Source organism: Octopus sinensis, linkage group LG30 (genome assembly GCF_006345805.1).
Source record: "Octopus sinensis linkage group LG30, ASM634580v1, whole genome shotgun sequence".
Taxonomy (NCBI): Eukaryota; Metazoa; Mollusca; class Cephalopoda; order Octopoda; family Octopodidae; genus Octopus; species Octopus sinensis.
The window spans coordinates 6,317,968-6,338,480 of NC_043026.1; the positions used below are offsets into that span (position 1 = coordinate 6,317,968).

The 20,513-nt window shown below is 43.8% G+C and overlaps 1 protein-coding gene across 9 annotated transcripts in view; it reads right to left on the minus strand.

The window, feature by feature from the left end:
- LOC115226296 overlaps window positions 1–20,513 on the minus strand; it is a 109,680-nt gene that overhangs the window by 41,393 nt on the left and 47,774 nt on the right. For 6 of the 9 annotated variants that reach the window (XM_029797286.2, XM_029797288.2, XM_036515181.1 and 3 more), the window contains 11 exons: window positions 19,946–20,376; window positions 15,756–15,972; window positions 14,964–15,073; window positions 13,466–13,595; window positions 9,459–9,761; window positions 7,397–7,485; window positions 6,333–6,503; window positions 5,305–5,484; window positions 4,591–4,822; window positions 3,640–3,850; window positions 1,600–1,784 (listed from right to left, as the gene is read on the minus strand). In XM_029797286.2, the coding sequence (XP_029653146.1) occupies window positions 1,600–1,784; window positions 3,640–3,850; window positions 4,591–4,822; window positions 5,305–5,484; window positions 6,333–6,503; window positions 7,397–7,485; window positions 9,459–9,761; window positions 13,466–13,595; window positions 14,964–15,073; window positions 15,756–15,972; window positions 19,946–20,353 (2,236 nt within the window). In that variant the 5' untranslated portion in view covers window positions 20,354–20,376. The remainder of the gene's footprint in view (window positions 1–1,599; window positions 1,785–3,639; window positions 3,851–4,590; window positions 4,823–5,304; window positions 5,485–6,332; window positions 6,504–7,396; window positions 7,486–9,458; window positions 9,762–13,465; window positions 13,596–14,963; window positions 15,074–15,755; window positions 15,973–19,945; window positions 20,377–20,513) is intronic. The other 3 variants (XM_036515182.1, XM_036515183.1, XM_029797289.2) reach the window with 1 other exon arrangement.

Sequence of the window (20,513 nt, forward strand, 5' to 3'; positions counted from 1 at the left end):
TTGTTTCTTTGATACTTAGAGCCCTCCCCCCAAGTCATTCACAATAACTAACCCCTATCCCTGTCTCGAGGAACACTGGGTCCAAGAGTTCAACAGACATGGAGAAACTGAGAGAGAGACAAACAGACAGACAGACAGACCGAGTGAAGAACTTACCAATTTTGTTGCCGAGGCGACTCCCGAGCCACAAACAATACATGGGTTCGCCATCGGTTTCTCAGTGGGGATACTAATGCTGAAGTTAGTGAGTCGCCCTGAGTGAAATCCCAACTGTGTGTAGCGTAGGCAGTGCTGCAGCTCGGTCGAAAACCGGCACATGGAGCATTCTATGTATTTGCTGCAAGGAACACAGAGGTCGACTTTAAGAAGAAGGTTAGTGGTCGGTGGGAGCATAGGCATATAGACTAGTGCGTGTGTGTGTGTGTGCACATGACTTTTGCATGTGAGAAATGAATGTGTAAGCCATTTGTGTGTATACATGGCTGTTGCGAATGTGTGTGTATGTAATATACGGAGATGTACTTGCATAGCAAGTGACCTGATCTGAGATCGTGTGCTGGAACAAAAACAATTGCAGCGTGGAAGGTGTTTATAAGGCCATTTAAGAAACACACAAAACCATTCGATCACTTCAACATTTAAATTTAATTTGCCAAAATATTTTCGTCACTTTGAGACCGCGAACTGACAAAATTTTGTGCTGCATCATATATATATATATACAATACAGATAAAGCGTGAAATATAAGTAATTTAATAAAATCAATAAATTTCACCTCCCTAGTAGATTTCGGGATGGAAAGGACCATATTCGTGTAAAATTATATAATTATAATAGGGGTTTTTTGCAATAAGTTGCTTAAACCATAATTATATATATATATATATATTATATATATATAATATATATATATATATAAAAGAGTGTTTATAATTATGAATAAATCACAATTATACAATTACAATGGAGATGTTGCAAAAACTCTCACATGTTAAGAAATAGCAGTCAAGCCACTATTTTCATTCATATTATATCTTCTCAGAATATATACATATGGCTAGATAACCGAAGAGATGGTGTTGTGGATTTCCACTTCGGCATCTGAAACTCAGAGTTTTATCTTGACTATTGAGTAATTGTAACATATTATTTTATAGATATATATAAATATATATATATATTCATTCATATACACACATATATTATCATTATTATTACTGTTATTAAAATTAATAGAAGTATGGACGAAAAATGTCAGCACAACATAATCAAAATAAATTTTAACTGAACATCTGAAAAACCTTTTAGCTGTTGAAGAACACAAGCCAAAAGCAGCACCAAACCAAATTTAAGGTTGAACAGTTGTTCATTCAACCAAGAATCTTCTGAACCTTCACAGGAGGTTTTAAGGAAAACTCCATTGCAAGCTTTAAAGATATTTAGGTTTGTTTCTTTGATACTTAGAGCCCTCCCCCCAAGTCATTCACAATAACTAACCCCTATCCCTGTCTCGAGGAACACTGGGTCCAAGAGTTCAAACAGACATGGAGAAACTGAGAGAGAGACAAACAGACAGACAGACAGAGTGAAGAACTTACCAATTTTGTTGCCGAGGCGACTCCCGAAGCCACACAAACAATACATGGGTTCGTCCATCGGTTTCTCAGTGGGGATACTAATGCTGAAGTTAGTGAGTCGCCCTGAGTGAAATCCCAACATGTGTGTAGCGTAGGCAGTGCTGCAGCTGGTCGCAAACCGGCACATGGAGCATTCTATGTATTTGCTGCAAGGAAAACAAGAGGTTCGACTTTAAGAAGAAGGTTAGTGGTCGGTGGGAGCATAGGCATATAGACTAGTGTGCGTGTGTGTGTGTGCACATGACTTTTGCATGTGAGTAAATGAATGTGTAAGCCATTTGTGTGTATACATGGCTGTGCGAATGTGTGTGTATGTATATATTACGGAGATGTACTTGCATAGCAAGTGACCTGATCTGAGATCGTGTGCTGGAACAAAAACAATTGCAGCGTGGAAGGTGTTTATAAGCCATTTAAGAAACACACAAAAACCATTCGATTCACTTCAACATTTAAATTTAATTTGCCAAAATATTTTCGTCACTTTGAGACCGCGAACTGACAAAATTTTGTGCTGCATCATATATATATATATACAATACAGATAAAGCGTGAAATATAATTAATTTAATAAAATCAATAAATTTCACCTAGTAGTATTTCGGGATGGAAAGGACCATATTCGGTAAAAATTATATAATTATAATAGGGGTTTTTTGCAATAAGTTGCTTAAACCATAATATATATATATATATATATATATATATATATATATATATATATATATATATATATATGCATGTGTCCACACACACACACACATATTCCTGAGACTACCCCTTCCAAATGTTCTCTCTACAATTAGTGATGCAACTGTCTTCATTCACATGCATTACACAACCATAACAACACAGACTCCTCTCTTGCATGAAACTACATCCGATGCCACGTGCACCCAGTTTTTCTCTCAAACCACTTACACTCTAAGCATTATTAAATCTCAGAGCGAGATGTAAACAGTAACCACTCGACAATGTAAAGTATAAAAGCCATCTCAATATGGCTAACCACAAAGTGGAGGTGTTACTGTAGCTTTTTAGCCCCAGGAGATCATCGTCTCCAGCTGGCTTTAGACACACTTTCTGTGCCCTTTAGGTATTTGCAAAGGGAGGCCATCCCTTCCTCGTAAGCCTGAGTGATACGCACGGACCAGTTTCGAGATTATTGTCTTTTATCAACGGGCGATAACCACCAGGTCACGATGAAAGGCAAGGCTTGCGAGGAAGGGATGTCCTCCCTTTGCAAATACCTAAAGGGCACAGAAAGTGTGTCTAAAGCCAGCTGGAGATGATGATCTCCTGGGGCTAAAAAGCTACAGTAACACCCCCACTTTGTGGTTAGCCATATTGAGATGGCTTTTATACTTTACACTTACACTCTGTTGTGCATGAACACTGACATTGTTGAATGTTAGTGTTTAATCCTTCCGAGAATTAAGATTGAATGAATGTGGTGATATCTAATGTATGTTTGTTCCCAAACAACACTTTATTTTAGTGCTGCTGACGCCACCAGATTGAATGGTACTGTCCAGGTGTCGAAACCATAATGATATCTGTGGGGCAGCTGATGATGGACGTATGTTGGATTGTTGGTATGGCTGTTATTGTATATGCAGAACAGTTTTATAAGACATCCATTTAATACACATATATACACACACATATATACACACACACACACACACACGCATGCGCACGCACTTATATGTATATCGTACTGGAGTAAGAGAAATGGAATTAGTACAGTGATGTAGAAACATCTAGAAAAATAGAAAAATGAATAGAGTTTGTGATGATGGTGATGATGATGATGCATGGATGCTGTGGTGGTGGTGGTAGTAATATCGATGACAATGATGGTGTCAAGTTGATGCATGATTGGATGAGACAAGAGACGGGAAGAGAACAGTGAAAGAGATGAAATAAAACAAAACACACAATGTGAAATCAGATGACAAAACGATGATGATGACGTCGGATGACTACAAAGTCCCTTACCGGAAATGTCCGGCAGTGTTCATGTTGGCTTTGCATTCGATACATTTATAAGTCTCCATGTATTCGGGTAGCCTCATTCCATGGTAATCCATAACTTTGGTGAGTGCAGGGGCATTCAATGACTTCACCCCTTTGTCTTTGGTCGGAGCCACGCCCGGCTCCGGTACCTTTATCATCACTTGGTCAGGGGTCGTGTACTTGGCATTCATACCTGCAGGGACACAGAAAGACATACAGACAGATAGTATATATAGATATATAGATTTCGATTTCAAATTTTGGCACAAAGCCAGCATTTTTGAAGGGAGGAGGAGTAAGTTGATTACATCAACCCCCAGCATTCAACTGGTACTTATTTTATCAACCCTTAAAAGGATGAAAGACAAAGTCGACCTCAGCAGAATTTGAACTCAGAACGTAAAGACAGACACAATGCCATTACATATGTTGATGACGAAGATGGTGATGACAATGGTGATGATGGAGATGATGATGATGACAATAACGATTGTGATGATGATGATGACAACAATGATGATGACGATAATAATGATGGTGATAATAATGGTGTTGACAATGGTGATGATGGAGATGATGATGATGATGACAACAACAATGATGATGATGATGATAATGATGGTGTTGACAACGGTGATGGAGATGATGACGAGGTGATAAAGATGACAATGATGATGGTGATGATGGTGTCGACAGTGTTGATGATGGAGATGATGCTGGTGGTGATGACGACAATGACAATGATGTTGACAATGGTGGTAATGGAGATGATGATGACGATGACAACAACAACGTTGATTGTGATGATGATGGTGATGACAACAATAATAATGATGATGGTGACAATGATGACAATAAGATGACAGCATAAAAGAAAGACAAAAGAAAACAAACAAAAACGAAAGAACGAAACTGTAAGCTGGGGCCACTCACCTATTACTCCCTTTTGGTTCGACTGGTGGTCCTTCTTCCGGTGAGCCTTCACTTCCAAAGAATTGAAGAACGTCAACTTACATATGGGACATTTTCGAGAATTCGTTTTGGACTGATGTTTTAGGAGGTGGTGGTAGTACATTTGGGTCTGACCCCAGCCATTGGCCACGAACTTAACACGGAATATCTTCAAACAGTACAGACACAGGATGAATGGAGAACTGTCGTGTTTCTGAAATGGAAACATGACCATCGGTCAGAGAAATACAGAGAGAAATGAGCAGATGACCGGAGAGTCTGAGAAGCTAAGACTTGTTTTAACAAACAGCTAGAAGTTTAAAAAAATGAAAACAGGCATTGTCCTAACAGCAAGATGACCACGAGGTCAGATCGGCTAACAGACTTGTTTTAACAAACAGCCAGATGGGCAGCAGGTTTGTGTTTCGCGGAGGCAATGTGGCCGATGCCGGTGGCGTGTAACTAACAGCCATGCCGGTGGCATGTGAAAAGCATCTATCAAGCATTGGACCTCACAGAGGCAAGGACATTTGACCAAGACCTTTGGAATATGCCGTGCTTGAGAAAAAAATCCATCAGGTCAAGTGAATCATAGTCGTGGCAGGTACTGGTGTAAAAGATGAAAGATCAACCCCCACCCGCTAAAAAAACTAATACATAAAAAAATTTTAAAAAAAAACAAAACAAAGAACTTACCTTCTTGAAGTGGTCGACTGCGTCGCTGTACATGGATGAGCGGAAATTGCACATTTGACAAATATATGGCATCTCGCACGCTGTGTGCACCTGGCGCATGTGATTGGTTAACGCAAGTCGACTGTCATGGTCCTTCTCGCAGATGCGACACAGGAGCACGTTGGCATTGTTCATATGGACCTGGTCAGAGCAGAAAGAGAAAGGAGACAGGTTAATGACTATTGTCACATCTGAGACATAATTATACATTTATATATATACTAGCAGTATCACCCGGCGTTGCTCAGGTTTTTTAAGGGAAATAACTATATAAGCATTTTTAGAGATGTAAAGTATAATAGCCATCTCAATATGGCTAACCACAAAGGTGGGGGTGTTACTGTAGCTTTTTACGTTCTGAGATTTAATAATAAATTTTTAGAGAGTTACTTCCCTTATATAAACTGAGCGAAAATGCATTAAAAATACGTAAAAATTATGGTAAATTTTTTTTTAAATCGTAGACTCATCGTAGACGCGCGCTAATACCCAGAAGGGCTCGATATGAATCACGACTATAAGATACCCGCTTTTGGTTAAACTGCACCGCAAAATGTGGGAGTAGTTAGGAATCTAAATCGTAGGAGACAGACACACAACTTCACTTTTATATATATATATATATATATATATATATATAAAATGCAAATAATTAGAAAATGGAGAAAACCACAGATTAACAAACACATCGATTGGACCACATTTACAGCTTATTTCTAAGAAATTAAATCCATTAGATTTCAACTGGACTATTTATTAGGTGACCGGTAATAAAGACACAGGAAAAAAAGTCACAATTAATTTATGGGAACTGGACAAATCCGCCCCTTAGGACAAAACCCAACCGGACAAAAACCCCCGTGACTTTTTTTTTGTGACTTACAAAGAACAAGTCCTGAGGAAGGGAGGTCGATTTGTTCAACCAAAGGCGGTGCTCCAGCATGGCCACAGTGAAATGACTGAAAGAAAATAAAAAGAAAAGTGCTTACCTTCTCAATGTGAGTTTGCATTTCAAAAGGAGTATCAAACTGCTTGTAGCAATGTTTACACTGGGTGAGGTCACTGAGGTCAAGATTCTGTTGCTTCTCGCTGTCAATGTGACCCTGCATGTGCATCATTGTGCGCACGTTGTTGTACAACATCTTGGAACAATACCAACACTGCAACAGAAGAGAACGAGTGAGAGCCATGGAGATAGAAAAAGAGCGGGGTGGGTGCTTTTCACAAGGTGCTAACCCCAGCGAAGTTTTCTGTAGCTTGATGGCCTTCCTAATGCTGATCCCTTTACAGTGAGGACCGAGTGCCTCTGATGTGGCATCGGTGTGACAAAGGTTCCTCAAGTGAGAGGAGGTGTGCTACTGAATGAGGGGGCTTTGTGACAGGTGACCAGAGGTTAAAGCAGGGGTGGGGAAACGCCCACCTACAGGCACAATTGTGCCTGCGAGCACATTTTATTGCACCCACAGGCTGGTATATTCGTATGTACAAAATATAGTAAATTTTCCAATAATAAAATTTATACGATACTCGTATGTCTCTTTGCGACATAGGTCGCGTTTCCACTACGACATAAAACGGTTAGACTCAAACAGAAAATCGTCCGGCAATTGCCATTTGAATGGAAATTTTGCTTTCACTATAAAACACATATCGCTAGGTTTGTACCACCCCCTTGAGTCCCAACTACACCCTAGCTGAAAAATATAGAATACCTCATAATTAATATAAATGTCCTAAATTCCAGATTAATAATAATAATAATAATAAAATAATAATAATAATAAAAAAATAATAATAATAAAAATAATAATAATAATAATAGTCCTTTTTACTATAGGCACAAGGCCTGAAATTTGGGGCAAGGGGACTAGTTGATTATATCGACACCAGTGCATAACTGGTACTTAATTTATTGACCCTGAAAGGATGAAAGGCAAAGTCGACTTTGGCAGAATTTTAACTCAGAAAGTTAACCCGGGCAAAACCCCATTTTGCATTTTGCCCACTATGTTAAAGATTCTGCTCCCTTAACAATAAAAAAAAAAAAGCCTACCTTAAATCTGTGTTCTCCTTTCTCTTCCCAATAATTTGGGTCACCTTCCATTTTGCCATAATAATATTCGTCCAGAGGGACCCAGTTTCCTGAAAGAAGAAGGTAAAAAAAAAACACAAAATAAGACTGAAGTCTCGCAAACAACAGGGACACAGGTTCAATCCTCAGATGTGATGCACACACAGCATTTTAACCCTTAGTATTTAAAGTGGCCAGATCTGGTTCAAAAATTCTAGGTTTTATGTTAAACCTGGCCAGATCCAGCTTATCACACTTACCTTACAATGTCATTCTAAAAACAAGCAATTACATCATCAAAATCTCAAAGCTATGAGATAATTCAGGATTAATACAAAATGATATGAATATATAAGCATTGTGGAGGCGCAATGGCCCAGTGGTTAGGGCAGCGGACTCGCGGTCGTAGGATCGCGGTTTCGATTCCCAGACCGGGCGTTGTGAGTGTTTATTGAGCGAAAACACCTAAAAGCTCCACGAAGCTCCGGCAGGGGGTGGTGATCCCTGCTGTACTCTTTCACCACTTTCTTCCACTCTTTCTTCTGTTGGCCTGCTCGCTTAGCCAGCGGGGTGGCGTCATTTGAAGGCTAAAACAATGCAAAGCACATTGTGACCAGCGATGTGTAACTACATCTGATGGTCTGGTCGGTCACGTGATCACGTGATATAAGCATTACATTTTGATGGAGTAATCTGAATGCTAAAAAAGGGTTAAAATAGGGACCACATGAACCACTTGACCTTACACAATTTAACAGCCAAATGTCCCCAGGTATCGGGGTTTATGGCATATGGAAATTGAACACTGCAAGTAGATATGAATGACACATTCAATAGTGTAGTATGAGGTAGACTTAGGATGAATGGGAGACAGGGTTGTCCCAGATGAAAATACTTTTAACCCCCTTTGGCATTCAGGTTACTTTGTCAAATGTAAAACCCTTTAAAGTGAGTGCCCCAGCATGGCCACAGTCAAATGACAGAAGCAAGTGAAAGTCGTGGCTGTGTGGTAAGAAGCTTGCTTCCCAACCACATGGTTCTGGGTTCAGTCCCATTGCATGGCACCTTGGGCCAGTGTCTTCTACTATAGCCTCAGGTCGCCCATAGTCTTGTGAGTGGATTTGATAGATGGAAACTGAAAGAAGCCTGTCGTATATGTGTGTGTGTGTGTTTGTCCCCCAACCCCACCATCGTTATGTCTCCATAACCTAGCAGTTTGGCAAAAGAGACCAACAGAATAAATACTAGCTTTACAAACAATAAGTCTTGGTGCCGATTTCTTCGACTAAAACCCTTTAAGGTGGTGCTCCAGCATGGCCACAGTCATATGACTGAAACAAGTAAAAGAATGAAGGAGTACATGACAGGCTTCTTTCAGTTTCCATCTACAAGGCTTTGGTCAAGCCCAAAGCTGTAGCGGAAGACCACTTTACCCTGGAGTGCTGCGCAGTGGGACCAAACCGGAGACCACCTAGTTGGCAAGGAAGCTTCTCCACCGCACAGCCACAACTGCACCCATTCACAATCTCTTTCACTCTTTCACTTGTTTCAGTCATTTGACTGCGGCCATGCTGGAGCACTGCCTTAATCGAGCAAATCGACCCCGGGACTTATTCTTTGTAAGCCCAGTACTTATCCTATCAGTCTCTTTTGCCGAACCACTAAGTGACGGGGACGTAAACACACCAGCATCGGTTGTCAAGCAATGCTAGGGGCACAAACACAGACACACAAACACACACATATATATATACATATATACGACAGGCTTCTTTCAGTTTCCATCTACCAAATCCACTCACAAGGCATTGGTTTGGCCCGGGGCTATAGCAGAAGACACTTGCCCAAGGTGCCACGCAGTGGGACTGAACCCGGAACCATGTGGTTGGTTAGCAAGCTACTTACCACTCAGCCACTCCTGCGCCTACAACATTTACATTTCATGATGACAATGACGACAAAACCAGAACATCAAACCCCCACCCCGTCCCCACCCCCGCCCCGAACAACTACTGCCACTGTTGACCAAAGGGAAGAAACTGACCGGCAGAGGAATCTGTTGAAGTTTTTCGCTGCACCTTCTTTTTGGGTGGGGACTGGGCTGAATCTGTGTCCGCTGACCGTTTCAGTGTTGTCGAGGCTGTGTCCAAGGGATCGGTTTTCTTGAAGCCATAGCCGATCGTGTTAGCACTGGTGGTCCCTTGTTCGCTTTGGCTGAGGCTGTTGTTGTTGTTGTTGTTGCTGTTGTTTCCACTTCCAACTTGTCTGTGATTGGCAGCGGAGAGCAAAGAAGAGATAGCCTTTGGTAAAATCAGGGAGTGTTGCTGTGATAGGGAACTGTTTTCGCCTGTGAGAGAGAGAAAAAGGTCAGAGGTTAGAGGAGACAACGGAAAGGGCCGAGAGGTCAAGTGACTGGTCAGAGGCTGGGAAAAGCGAGGTGAAAGGGTCAAGTGATGATATGGTTAGCAGTCAAAGGAGAGAGAGGTCCAGCGGAGAGCAAAGAAGAGATAGCCTTTGGTAAAATCAGGGAGTGTTGCTGTGATAGGGAACTGTTTTCGCCTGTGAGAGAGAGAAAAAGGTCAGGGGTTAGAGGAGACAACGGAAAGGGCCGAGAGGTCAAGTGACTAGTCAGAGGCTGGGAAAAGCGAGGTGAAAGGGTCAAGTGATGATAAGGTTAGCAGTCAAAGGAGAGAGAGGTCATGTAAACAGGTGAGATGAGTAGGGTTAGGGTTAAGGTTAGGGTCAGACCTATTTCTCATGACTGGTTTAGATTAATGAATAAAGATATGGCAAGTCAGAGTCAATATAGTTTTACTGACTCTGACTCCAGCTACCCCTAAACTGTTTCCGACTCCACAGCCCTGGTGTCATCAACACCTTGGATGGTAGAAGTGAAATAGGGCAGATCTAAATGAAGAGGGGGAAAATGACAAAGAAGGAGGGAGGGAGGGAAAGAGGATGTAGGCAAGGGAGATGGACAGAAAGACAGAGAGAGAGAGGTGGAGGAAGAGGGAATAAATACGGAGCTAAAAAGACGGAGAGAAAGATAAATTGAGTGAGAGAAAAATAGAGAGTTACAGGAGAAAGACAGATGTACAAGAGAGAGAGATGGATAACTAGATAGACAGACAGGTAGCTAACGAGGTAGGCAGGCAGAGAGCCAGACACACAGACAGCTAACTAGACACATGGACACATGGCTAACTAGTTAGACAGACAGACAGCTAGTCAAACAACTTGCTTGTTAGACTGACAGACAGCTAGACAGACAGACAGACAGAAAGTTAGCTAGACAGACAGACAGACAGAAAGTTAGCTAGACAGATAGACAGACAGCTAGCTAGGCAGACAGACAGACAGACAGCTAGACAGACAGACAGACAGCTAGCTAGACAGATAGCTAGACAGCTAGCTAGACAGACAGACAGCTAGCTAGACAGATAGCTAGACAGATAGACAGACAGCTAGCTAGACAGATAGACAGACAGCTAGCTAGGCAGACAGACAGACAGCTAGCTAGGCAGACAGACAGACAGCTAGCTAGACAGACAGACAGACAGCAGCTAGCTAGACAGATAGACAGCTAGCTAGACAGATAGCTAGACAGATAGACAGACAGCTAGCTAGACAGATAGACAGACGACAGACAGCTAGCTAGACAGACATACAGACAGCTAGCTAGACAGACAGACAGACAGACAGCTACTAGACAGATAGCTAGACAGATAGACAGACAGCTAGCTAGACAGATAGACAGACAGACAGACAGCTAGCTAGGCAGACAGACAGACAGCTAGCTAGACAGACAGACAGACAGCTAGCTAGACAGATAGACAGACAGCTAGCTAGACAGACAGACAGCTACTAGACAGATAGCTAGACAGATAGACAGACAGCTAGCTAGACAGATAGACAGACAGACAGACAGCAGCTAGCTAGACAGCAGACAGACAGCTAGCTAGACAGATAGCTAGACAGATAGACAGACAGCTAGCTAGACAGACAGACAGATAGCTAGACAGATAGACAGACAGCTAGCTAGGCAGACAGACAGACAGCTAGCTAGACAGACATACAGACAGACAGACAGCTAGCTAGACAGCTAGACAGACAGACACACAGGCAGCTAGCTAGGCAGACAGACAGATAGCTAGACAGACAGACAGACAGAGCTAGACAGACAGACAGACAGCTAGCTAGACAGATAGCTAGACAGCTAGCTAGACAGACAGACAGCTAGCTAGACAGATAGCTAGACAGCTAGCTAGACAGATAGACAGACAGCTAGCTAGGCAGACAGACAGACAGCTAGCTAGGCAGACAGACAGACAGCTAGCTAGACAGCTAGCTAGACAGATAGCTAGACAGATAGACAGACAGCTAGCTAGACAGATAGACAGACAGACAGACAGCTAGCTAGGCAGACAGACAGACAGCTAGCTAGACAGACAGACAGACAGACAGCTAGCTAGACAGATAGCTAGACAGATAGACAGACAGCTAGCTAGACAGATAGACAGACAGACAGACAGCTAGCTAGGCAGACAGACAGACAGCTAGCTAGACAGACAGACAGACAGCTAGCTAGACAGATAGACAGACAGCTAGCTAGACAGACAGACAGCTAGCTAGACAGATAGCTAGACAGATAGACAGACAGCTAGCTAGACAGATAGACAGACAGACAGACAGCTAGCTAGGCAGACAGACAGACAGCTAGCTAGACAGATAGCTAGACAGATAGACAGACAGCTAGCTAGACAGACAGACAGATAGCTAGACAGATAGACAGACAGCTAGCTAGGCAGACAGACAGACAGCTAGCTAGACAGACATACAGACAGACAGACAGCTAGCTAGACAGACAGACAGCTAGCTAGACAGACAGACACACAGGCAGCTAGCTAGGCAGACAGACAGATAGCTAGACAGACAGACAGACAGAGCTAGACAGACAGAAGACAGCTAGCTAGACAGATAGCTAGACAGCTAGCTAGCAGACAGACAGCTAGCTAGACAGATAGCTAGACAGATAGACAGACAGCTAGCTAGACAGATAGACAGACAGCTAGCTAGGCAGACAGACAGACAGCTAGCTAGACAGACATACAGACAGCTAGCTAGCAGACAGACAGACAGCTAGCTAGACAGACAGAAGACAGCTAGCTAGACAGATAGCTAGACAGATAGACAGACAGCTAGCTAGACAGATAGACAGACAGACAGACAGCTAGCTAGGCAGACAGACAGACAGCTAGCTAGACAGACAGACAGACAGACAGCTAGCTAGACAGATAGCTAGACAGATAGACAGACAGCTAGCTAGACAGATAGACAGACAGACAGACAGCTAGCTAGGCAGACAGACAGACAGCTAGCTAGACAGACAGACAGACAGCTAGCTAGACAGATAGCTAGACAGATAGACAGACAGACAGCTAGCTAGACAGATAGCTAGACAGATAGACAGACAGCTAGCTAGACAGATAGACAGACAGACAGACAGCTAGCTAGGCAGAGACAGACAGCTAGCTAGACAGATAGCTAGACAGATAGACAGACAGCTAGCTAGACAGACAGACAGATAGCTAGACAGATAGACAGACAGCTAGCTAGGCAGACAGACAGACAGCTAGCTAGACAGACATACAGACAGACAGACAGCTAGCTAGACAGACAGACACACAGGCAGCTAGCTAGGCAGACAGACAGATAGCTAGACAGACAGACAGACAGCTAGCTAGACAGATAGACAGACAGACAGACAGCTATCTAGGCAGACAGACAGACAGCTAGCTAGGCAGACAGACAGACAGCTAGCTAGGCAGACAGACAGACAGCTAGCTAGACAGATAGACAGACAGCTAGCTAGGCAGACAGACAGACAGCTAGAAAGACAGACTGACAGACAGCTAGACAGACAAATAAGACAAACAGACAGACGAAACAGGAAGATTAGACAAAAGGAGAATTTTAGATGAAAAACAAATTCTTTTTAAATGAAGGCAAAGCCTTAATAAAATAAAAAAAAACATCAATCAATAAACTTACCAGGTTTTCGCATTTGTCCCTGGACTTTGCCGAGGGACATGTTTCCCGCAAGGTTTTTGTTGAGGGTGTTGGCAGTGAGCATGGAGTTTGAAAGAGAAGAGCGCTGTAATTGGTTGGCATGGAGTTGGGACTGGAAGGAAAAGAAGGAGGAGAACAATAGTTTAAGATCGACTCCACTAAATAAAGGGACACGAAGGGATTCAGGAGTTCAGTTAACATTCTCTTTACTCTTTTACTTGTTTCAGTCATTTGACTGCGGCCATGCTGGAGCACCGCCTTTAATCGAGCAACTCGACCCCGGGACTTATTCTTTTGTAAGCCCAGTACTTATTCTATCGGTCTCTTTTGCCGAACCGCTAAGTAACGGGGACATAAACACACCAGCATCGGTTGTCAAGCAATGCTAGGGGGACAAACACAGACACACAAACACACGTATATACATATATACGACAGGCTTCTTTCAGTTTCCGTCTACCAAATCTACTCACAAGGCTTCGGTCGGCCCGAGTCTATAGTAGAAGACACTTGCCGAAGGTGCCACGCAGTAGGACTGAACCCGGAACCATGTGGTTGGTAAACAAGCTACTTACCACACAACCACTCCTGCGCCTATATTCAACTCTTTTAGCATTCGGATTACTCTGCCAAACACAATGTAACACCCGCAATAGTTGGAGGATTATTCTCTCTGGGTGTGTGTGTGTGTGTGTAATTATATCGACCCCAGTGCGTAACTGGTACTTTATTTATCGACCCCCGAAAGGATGAAAGGCAAAGTCGACCTCGGCAGAATTTGAACTCAGAACACAACAGCAGACGAAATACTGCTAAGCATTTCGCCCGGCGTGCTAATATTTCTGCCAGCTCGCCGCCTTCAATAAAGCAGCCTTTCTGATAGACAGTGACCTCGTTAGAGGTTTTGTTATTTGGCTTCTTTCAGTTTCCGTCTACAAAATCCACTCACAAGGCTTTGGGTTTGTTTGAGGCTATCGTAGAAGACACTTGCCCAAGGTGCCACACAGCGGGACTGAACCGAGAACCATGTGGTTGGGAAGCAACCTTCTTACCACACAGCCACAAAAGTGAAAAGCACACACACACCACACACATTTTCACTTACACACACACACAATGACACCCCCCACACACATTTTCACTTACACACACATACAATGACTCCCCACACACAACATTTTCACTTACACACATACACACATTTTCACTTACACACACACACACATTTTCACTTACACACACAATGACACCCCCCACACACACATTTTCACTTACACACACATACAATGACTCCCCACACACACACACATTTTTACTCACACACACACACATACATTTTCACTCACATACACACACACACACACACATTTTCACTCACACACACACACACACACATTTTCACTCACACACATATTTTCACTCACACGCACCCACACACACAATGACCCCCCCCCTCACACACACACACCCACACACTTACCTTCAGAAGCTGTGTCGAACCCATTCTCGATTGCTGAACCTGGTTTGGAACTCGGGTCGCTGGCGTCTCACCAACAATGATCACATCAGGGGATTTACTCCTAGGAAGGGCTGAAAGATAACAACACAAAACAGTTACCCTCAGGGCAGACTTCTGGGTGATGAGTAGTTTGCACACCCCGGGGGCTAGATATTGCAATGTTCCACGGTCAATAATGGACAGAGAATAAAGCAACTTTTCTTATTTCTTTACTACCCACAAGGGGCTAAACACAGAGGGGACAAACAAGGACAGACAAACGGATTAAGTCGATTATATCGACCCCAGTGCGTAACTGGTACTTAATTTATCGACCCCGAAAGGATGAAAGCCAAAGTCGACCTCTACCTGGTCACTAGATTTACTAGAAATAACAACCAGAGTAAATTTCCTGGGGTTAATCTGTTTCTTTACTACCCACAAGGGGCTAAATACAGAGAGGACAAACAAGGACAGACAAACGGATTAAGTTGATTATATTGACCCCAGTGTGTAACTGGTACTTTAATTGACCCCAAAAGGATGAAAGGCAAAGTCGACCTCAGCAGAATTTGAACTCAGAACACAACGGCAGACGAAATACTGCTAAGCATTTCGCCCGGTGTGCTAATATTTCTGCCAGCTCACTACCTTCAATAAAGCAACCTTTCTAACAGACAGTGACCTCGTTAGGGGTTTTGTTATTTGGCTAAAAACAGCATTAACTTAGAAAAGGGTTTGAACAGGGTGAAGAGGGAGAGACTGGCAACTTACAAGCTGGGGTGGTAACAGACGATGCTTTCTGTTGTATCATTTGACGGGCTTTTGCAGCTTTGATACGTTGGACTGCTTTCTCGTAGTCATCCAGGGCCCGACGGGAAGCTTCGATTTGCCACGGGGACAAATCATCTTCCTCACATTCCATCATGAGCTCCAGGGAGCTCTGGTTGGATCGCCGAAGCGAGTACGGTCCTTTTATCTTCGCCATTATCTGTGGAAGAGAAAAGAAAGGTAAGTAAGATTAAGTCAGCAAAAGAATACCTATTTCTTTACTGCCCACACGGGGCTAAACACAGAGGGGACAAACAAGGACAGACGAATGGATTAAGTCAATTACATGGACCCCCAGTGTGTAACTGGTACTTCATTTATCGACCCCGAAAGGATGACAGGCAAAGTCGACCCCGGTGGAATTTGAACTCAGAACGTAGCGGCAGACGAAATACCTATTTCTTTACTACTCACAAGGGGCTTACTAAACACAGAGGGGACAAACGGATTAAGTCGATTACATGGACCCCTAGTGTGTAACTGGTACATAATTTATCGACCCCGAAAGGATGACAGGCAAAGTCGACCCCGGTGGAATTTGAACTCAGAACATAGCGGCAGACGAAATACCTATTTCTTTACTACCCACAAGGGGCTAAACACAGAGGGGACAAACGGATTAAGTGGATTACATGGACCCCCAGTGCGTAACTGGTACTTAATTTATCGACCCCAAAAGGATGAAAGGCAAAGTCGACCTCGGCGGAATTTGAACTCAGAACATAACGGCAGACGAAATACGGCTATGCATTTTGCCCGGCGTGCTAACGATTCTGCCAGCACGCGGCAAAAGAATACAGTGTCTTCACTGCTGCACAGAGGGCATGCCCTCGCTCCACAATGTGCCCTCATTCCCCATGGGCACCCTCACACACCCACACTATGGCACAACACATTCTCACTACACAAACACCATCGCTAACAAACAAAATAATCCAAACATTTAAAATAAAAACACACGGACAAATACATATCTTTTATCTTTTACTTGTTTCAATCATTGGATTGCAGCCAAGATGGAGCACCACCTTGGAGTATTTTAGTTCAAGAAATCACCCCTAGTCATCACTATTATTTAGCATGGGCGGGACGGTTTCACAGGCAGAAAACTCCACCAGACTTCTCTGACTGTTTAAGCAGGATTTTTACAGCTGGATGCCCTTCCTAACACCAACCACTCCAAGAGTGCAGTAGATGCTTTTACGTGTCACCGGCACGAGGGCCAGTCAAGCGCTTCTGGCAACGACCACGTTGTTTTTACATGCTATCTGTACGGGAGCCAGTTTTGCGGCACTGGCAACAACAACGCTCAAATGTTGTTTTCCACGTGCCACCGGTATATGTGCCAGTAAGGCGATGCTGGCAACAATCATGCTCGAATGGTGCTTTTCACATGTCACTGGCACAGGAACCAATCTGTGGCCCTGGCAACGACCACGCTCGGACGTTCTTTTAACATTCAACTGATACGAGTGCCAATCAGGCAGTACTGTCATCGGCCACGTCAGTGATTTTGATTTGTTTACATTTGCCTCAATATGTGTGTGTGTGTATATATGTATATATATATATATATATATATATATATATCATCATCATCATCATTTAGCGTCCGCTTTCCATGCTAGCATCGGTTGGACGGTTCAACTGGGGTCTGTGAAGCCAGAAGGCTGCATCAGGCTCAGTCTGATCTGGCAGTGTTTCTACGGCTGGATGCCCTTCCTAACGCCAACCACTCCGTGAGTGTAGTGGGTGCTTTTTATGTGCCACCCGCACAGGTGCTAGACAGAGCTGGCAAACGGCCACGGTCGGATGATGCTTAAACGAACATAGCCAATAAGATCCATGGTGATAGAGTCCCAAAAGGGCATCCAGCTGTAAAAACCCTGCCAAAACAGACACAGGTGTGGGGCAGTCTTCAGCCTGGTCAGCTCCTGTCCAACTGTCCAATCTATGCCAGCATGGAAGGCAGATGTTAAGTGATGACGATGACGATAATCGTAAGATACTATGGATATATTTCCATGGTGTGAAGGCGCGTGGCTCAGTGGTTAGAGCATCGAGCTTACGATCGTGAGGTTGTGAGCTCGAATCCTGGACTGGGCTGCGTGTTGTGTTCTTGAGCAAGACACTTTATTTTACGTTGCTCCAGTTCACTCAGCTGTAGAAATGAGTTGTGATGTCACAGGTGCCAAGCTGTATCGGCCCCTTTGCCTTTCCCTTGGACAACATCGGTGACGTGGAGGGGAAGGCCGGTATGCATGGGCGACTACTGGTCTTCCATAAAACAACCTTGCCCAGACTTGTGCTTCAGAGGGTAACTCTCTAGGTGCAAACCCATGGTCAGTGTCTGACCGAAGGGGGTCACCATTTCCATGGTGAACTTTCTCCACAGTGAATTGATGGCAGTGAACTGACCTGTAGTGGACCTCAGCAGGACTTGAGTGGAGTTTGCAAAACAGCTGTGGCTAAAATACAACTACGTATTTATATTTGCCATTCCAGTGGGTCTGCCAGCCCCAGGGGGACATGAGGTACAAGACCAAGGCCTTCCCATGGCTCAGGCCTAGGTTCAATGAAGCAGAACAAAACAAAGTTCTGGCCATTCCATATGACAAGTTGTGATGGGAAGGAACGGCAGAAATAAAGACGAGGGGTGTTGCAGAGGTAAGGATGTGTCGTGGTGGAAAAACAGTGGTGGAAGGGTGCGGGTATGGTCAAGGGCAATCGAATAAGGATTTCTAACATAGCTACAAGGGGGCGTCGTCATCGTCTTAATTTAATGCCTGGAGGTGATGAGAAGTGACCGGGCCCTTTGGGGATATGCTGTGCTAGAGAAGACTCGTCAAATCAAGTGAAATTGTGGTCATGGTCGTTGCAGATGTCATGTAAGTGGCACCCGTAAAATTGTAGTTGTGGCCCTTGCCGGTGTTGTGTAAATGGCACTTGTGCTGGTGGCACATAAAAGGCACCTGTTATCCTCTCAGAGTGGTTGGTGTTCGGAAGGGCATCCAGCCGTAGAAACCATGCCAAATCTGACCTAGTGTAGCTCTCTGGCTGACCAGTTTTCAGTCAAACTGTCCAACCCATGCCAGCATGGAAAGTGGATGTTAAATGATGGTGGTGGTGATGATGATGATGATGATGACCCATGTTGGCATGTGGGAGAGGCGGGTAGTTTGACAGGATCTGACCGGGGCCCATACTTCAATGCCCGGATGCTGTTTCCCTTTCCCACCCACCCACCCCTGCCCCCATTTTCCAATGCCAACCCCTTTTGCAGAGAGTATAGGGTGGCAACCCATCACGTTGACCTCCACCTCCACCTCTGGGGTTAATTCATTTTGCAGATACAAGAAGCTTGATAAACGATGGTTCCAGAAAAGATAAACAAAAAAAAAAAAAAGAAATTTAAAAAGAAAAAGAAAAAAAAAGAAGCAAAACAACATGAATATGATAAACAAAAATAAATAAAAAATTTTAAATAAAATAAATAAAACAAGAATTGGCAGGGAAATAGCAGAAGTGGTTTAAGTGTGTAGAAGGGGTCAGAGCTGCTCATGTTTGGACAAAGGGGGTGTTGAAAGATTTTGAATGCGGTGGGGGTGAAAGAGAGAGAGAGAGAGATAAAGACTGTGAGTGACACAGCATGAGGTGATGATGTTGGTGTTGGTAGTAGTGGTGGTGGTGGTGGTGGTAGTAGTAGTAGTAATTTGACCCCACAAGGTCAGCCTTGACTGAGCAGATAGGGAACCTATCATCAAAGAAGGCGGGCACTCCAGGCACGACCATCCTGTCTCTTTTGTCGACACGCTGCTCTGTGCTGCGGGAGCCCCAGACAACATTATATGGCGCAACACTCTCGAAGGCGGCACGGTGTCATTCAAGAGAGATTTAGCTGCTATTTCATGCAGACCGTGTGAACATAGAGAGCAGTCGTGGGCAAACCGTGGCCCGGGTCACATCTCATGCGACCCAGCTCATGGTGAAGAAAGTCTGTCCAAATCTGGTGTAAAGGATTTCTCACCGGCTTCCCCCTCGTCTCCCAACGGTCAAAGTAGTGAGTGGTGGGGGGTGGGGGGGGTGATGGTGGTGGTTGGTGGAGATGGCATGGATGGGACGAGAATACTTACTGTATTGCTGTCGACTTTTCCCTTGGCTGGGCTGCGCTCCTCCTCGGTCCCTGGGGACTGGTTCTCCCTCTCTGCGGGTAAGCTGGTCGGCAATTCAAACTGCGAGTCGAGGAACTCCTTACGCTTTTGACCCCTAATTTTCTCACGCTTGCTGTACTTCCTTGATGCCGATCTCCTAACGTAATCCAACAGTTTCCGCCGTTCAGCAGTGTCGTGTTCGCTCCTCGCGTCTCGGTACAGCGACAGTATCCACCTGGCGGACTGCAGACACGAGACGTTGAGTCTCTTTGCATATTTCAAAATCTCAAAGACGAGGCCGACCTTCACCTTGTCGGGAGGGGTCAACGTGCCCGACTGCAAAGACTCTGGGGTCAGACCAACTTCAGCAGCATATGGTCCAAGTTCCATGATTTTTTAATTGTCTTTGTAAACTTGGAGGCAAAATAAATAAAAAGGAAAATAAAAATAAAAGAAAATAATAAATAAAAAGAAACAAAGAAAAAATAATAAATAAATGGAAAAAAAACAAAAAAAATAATCACGTTTTTCTTCTTTTTTTTTCTTAAAC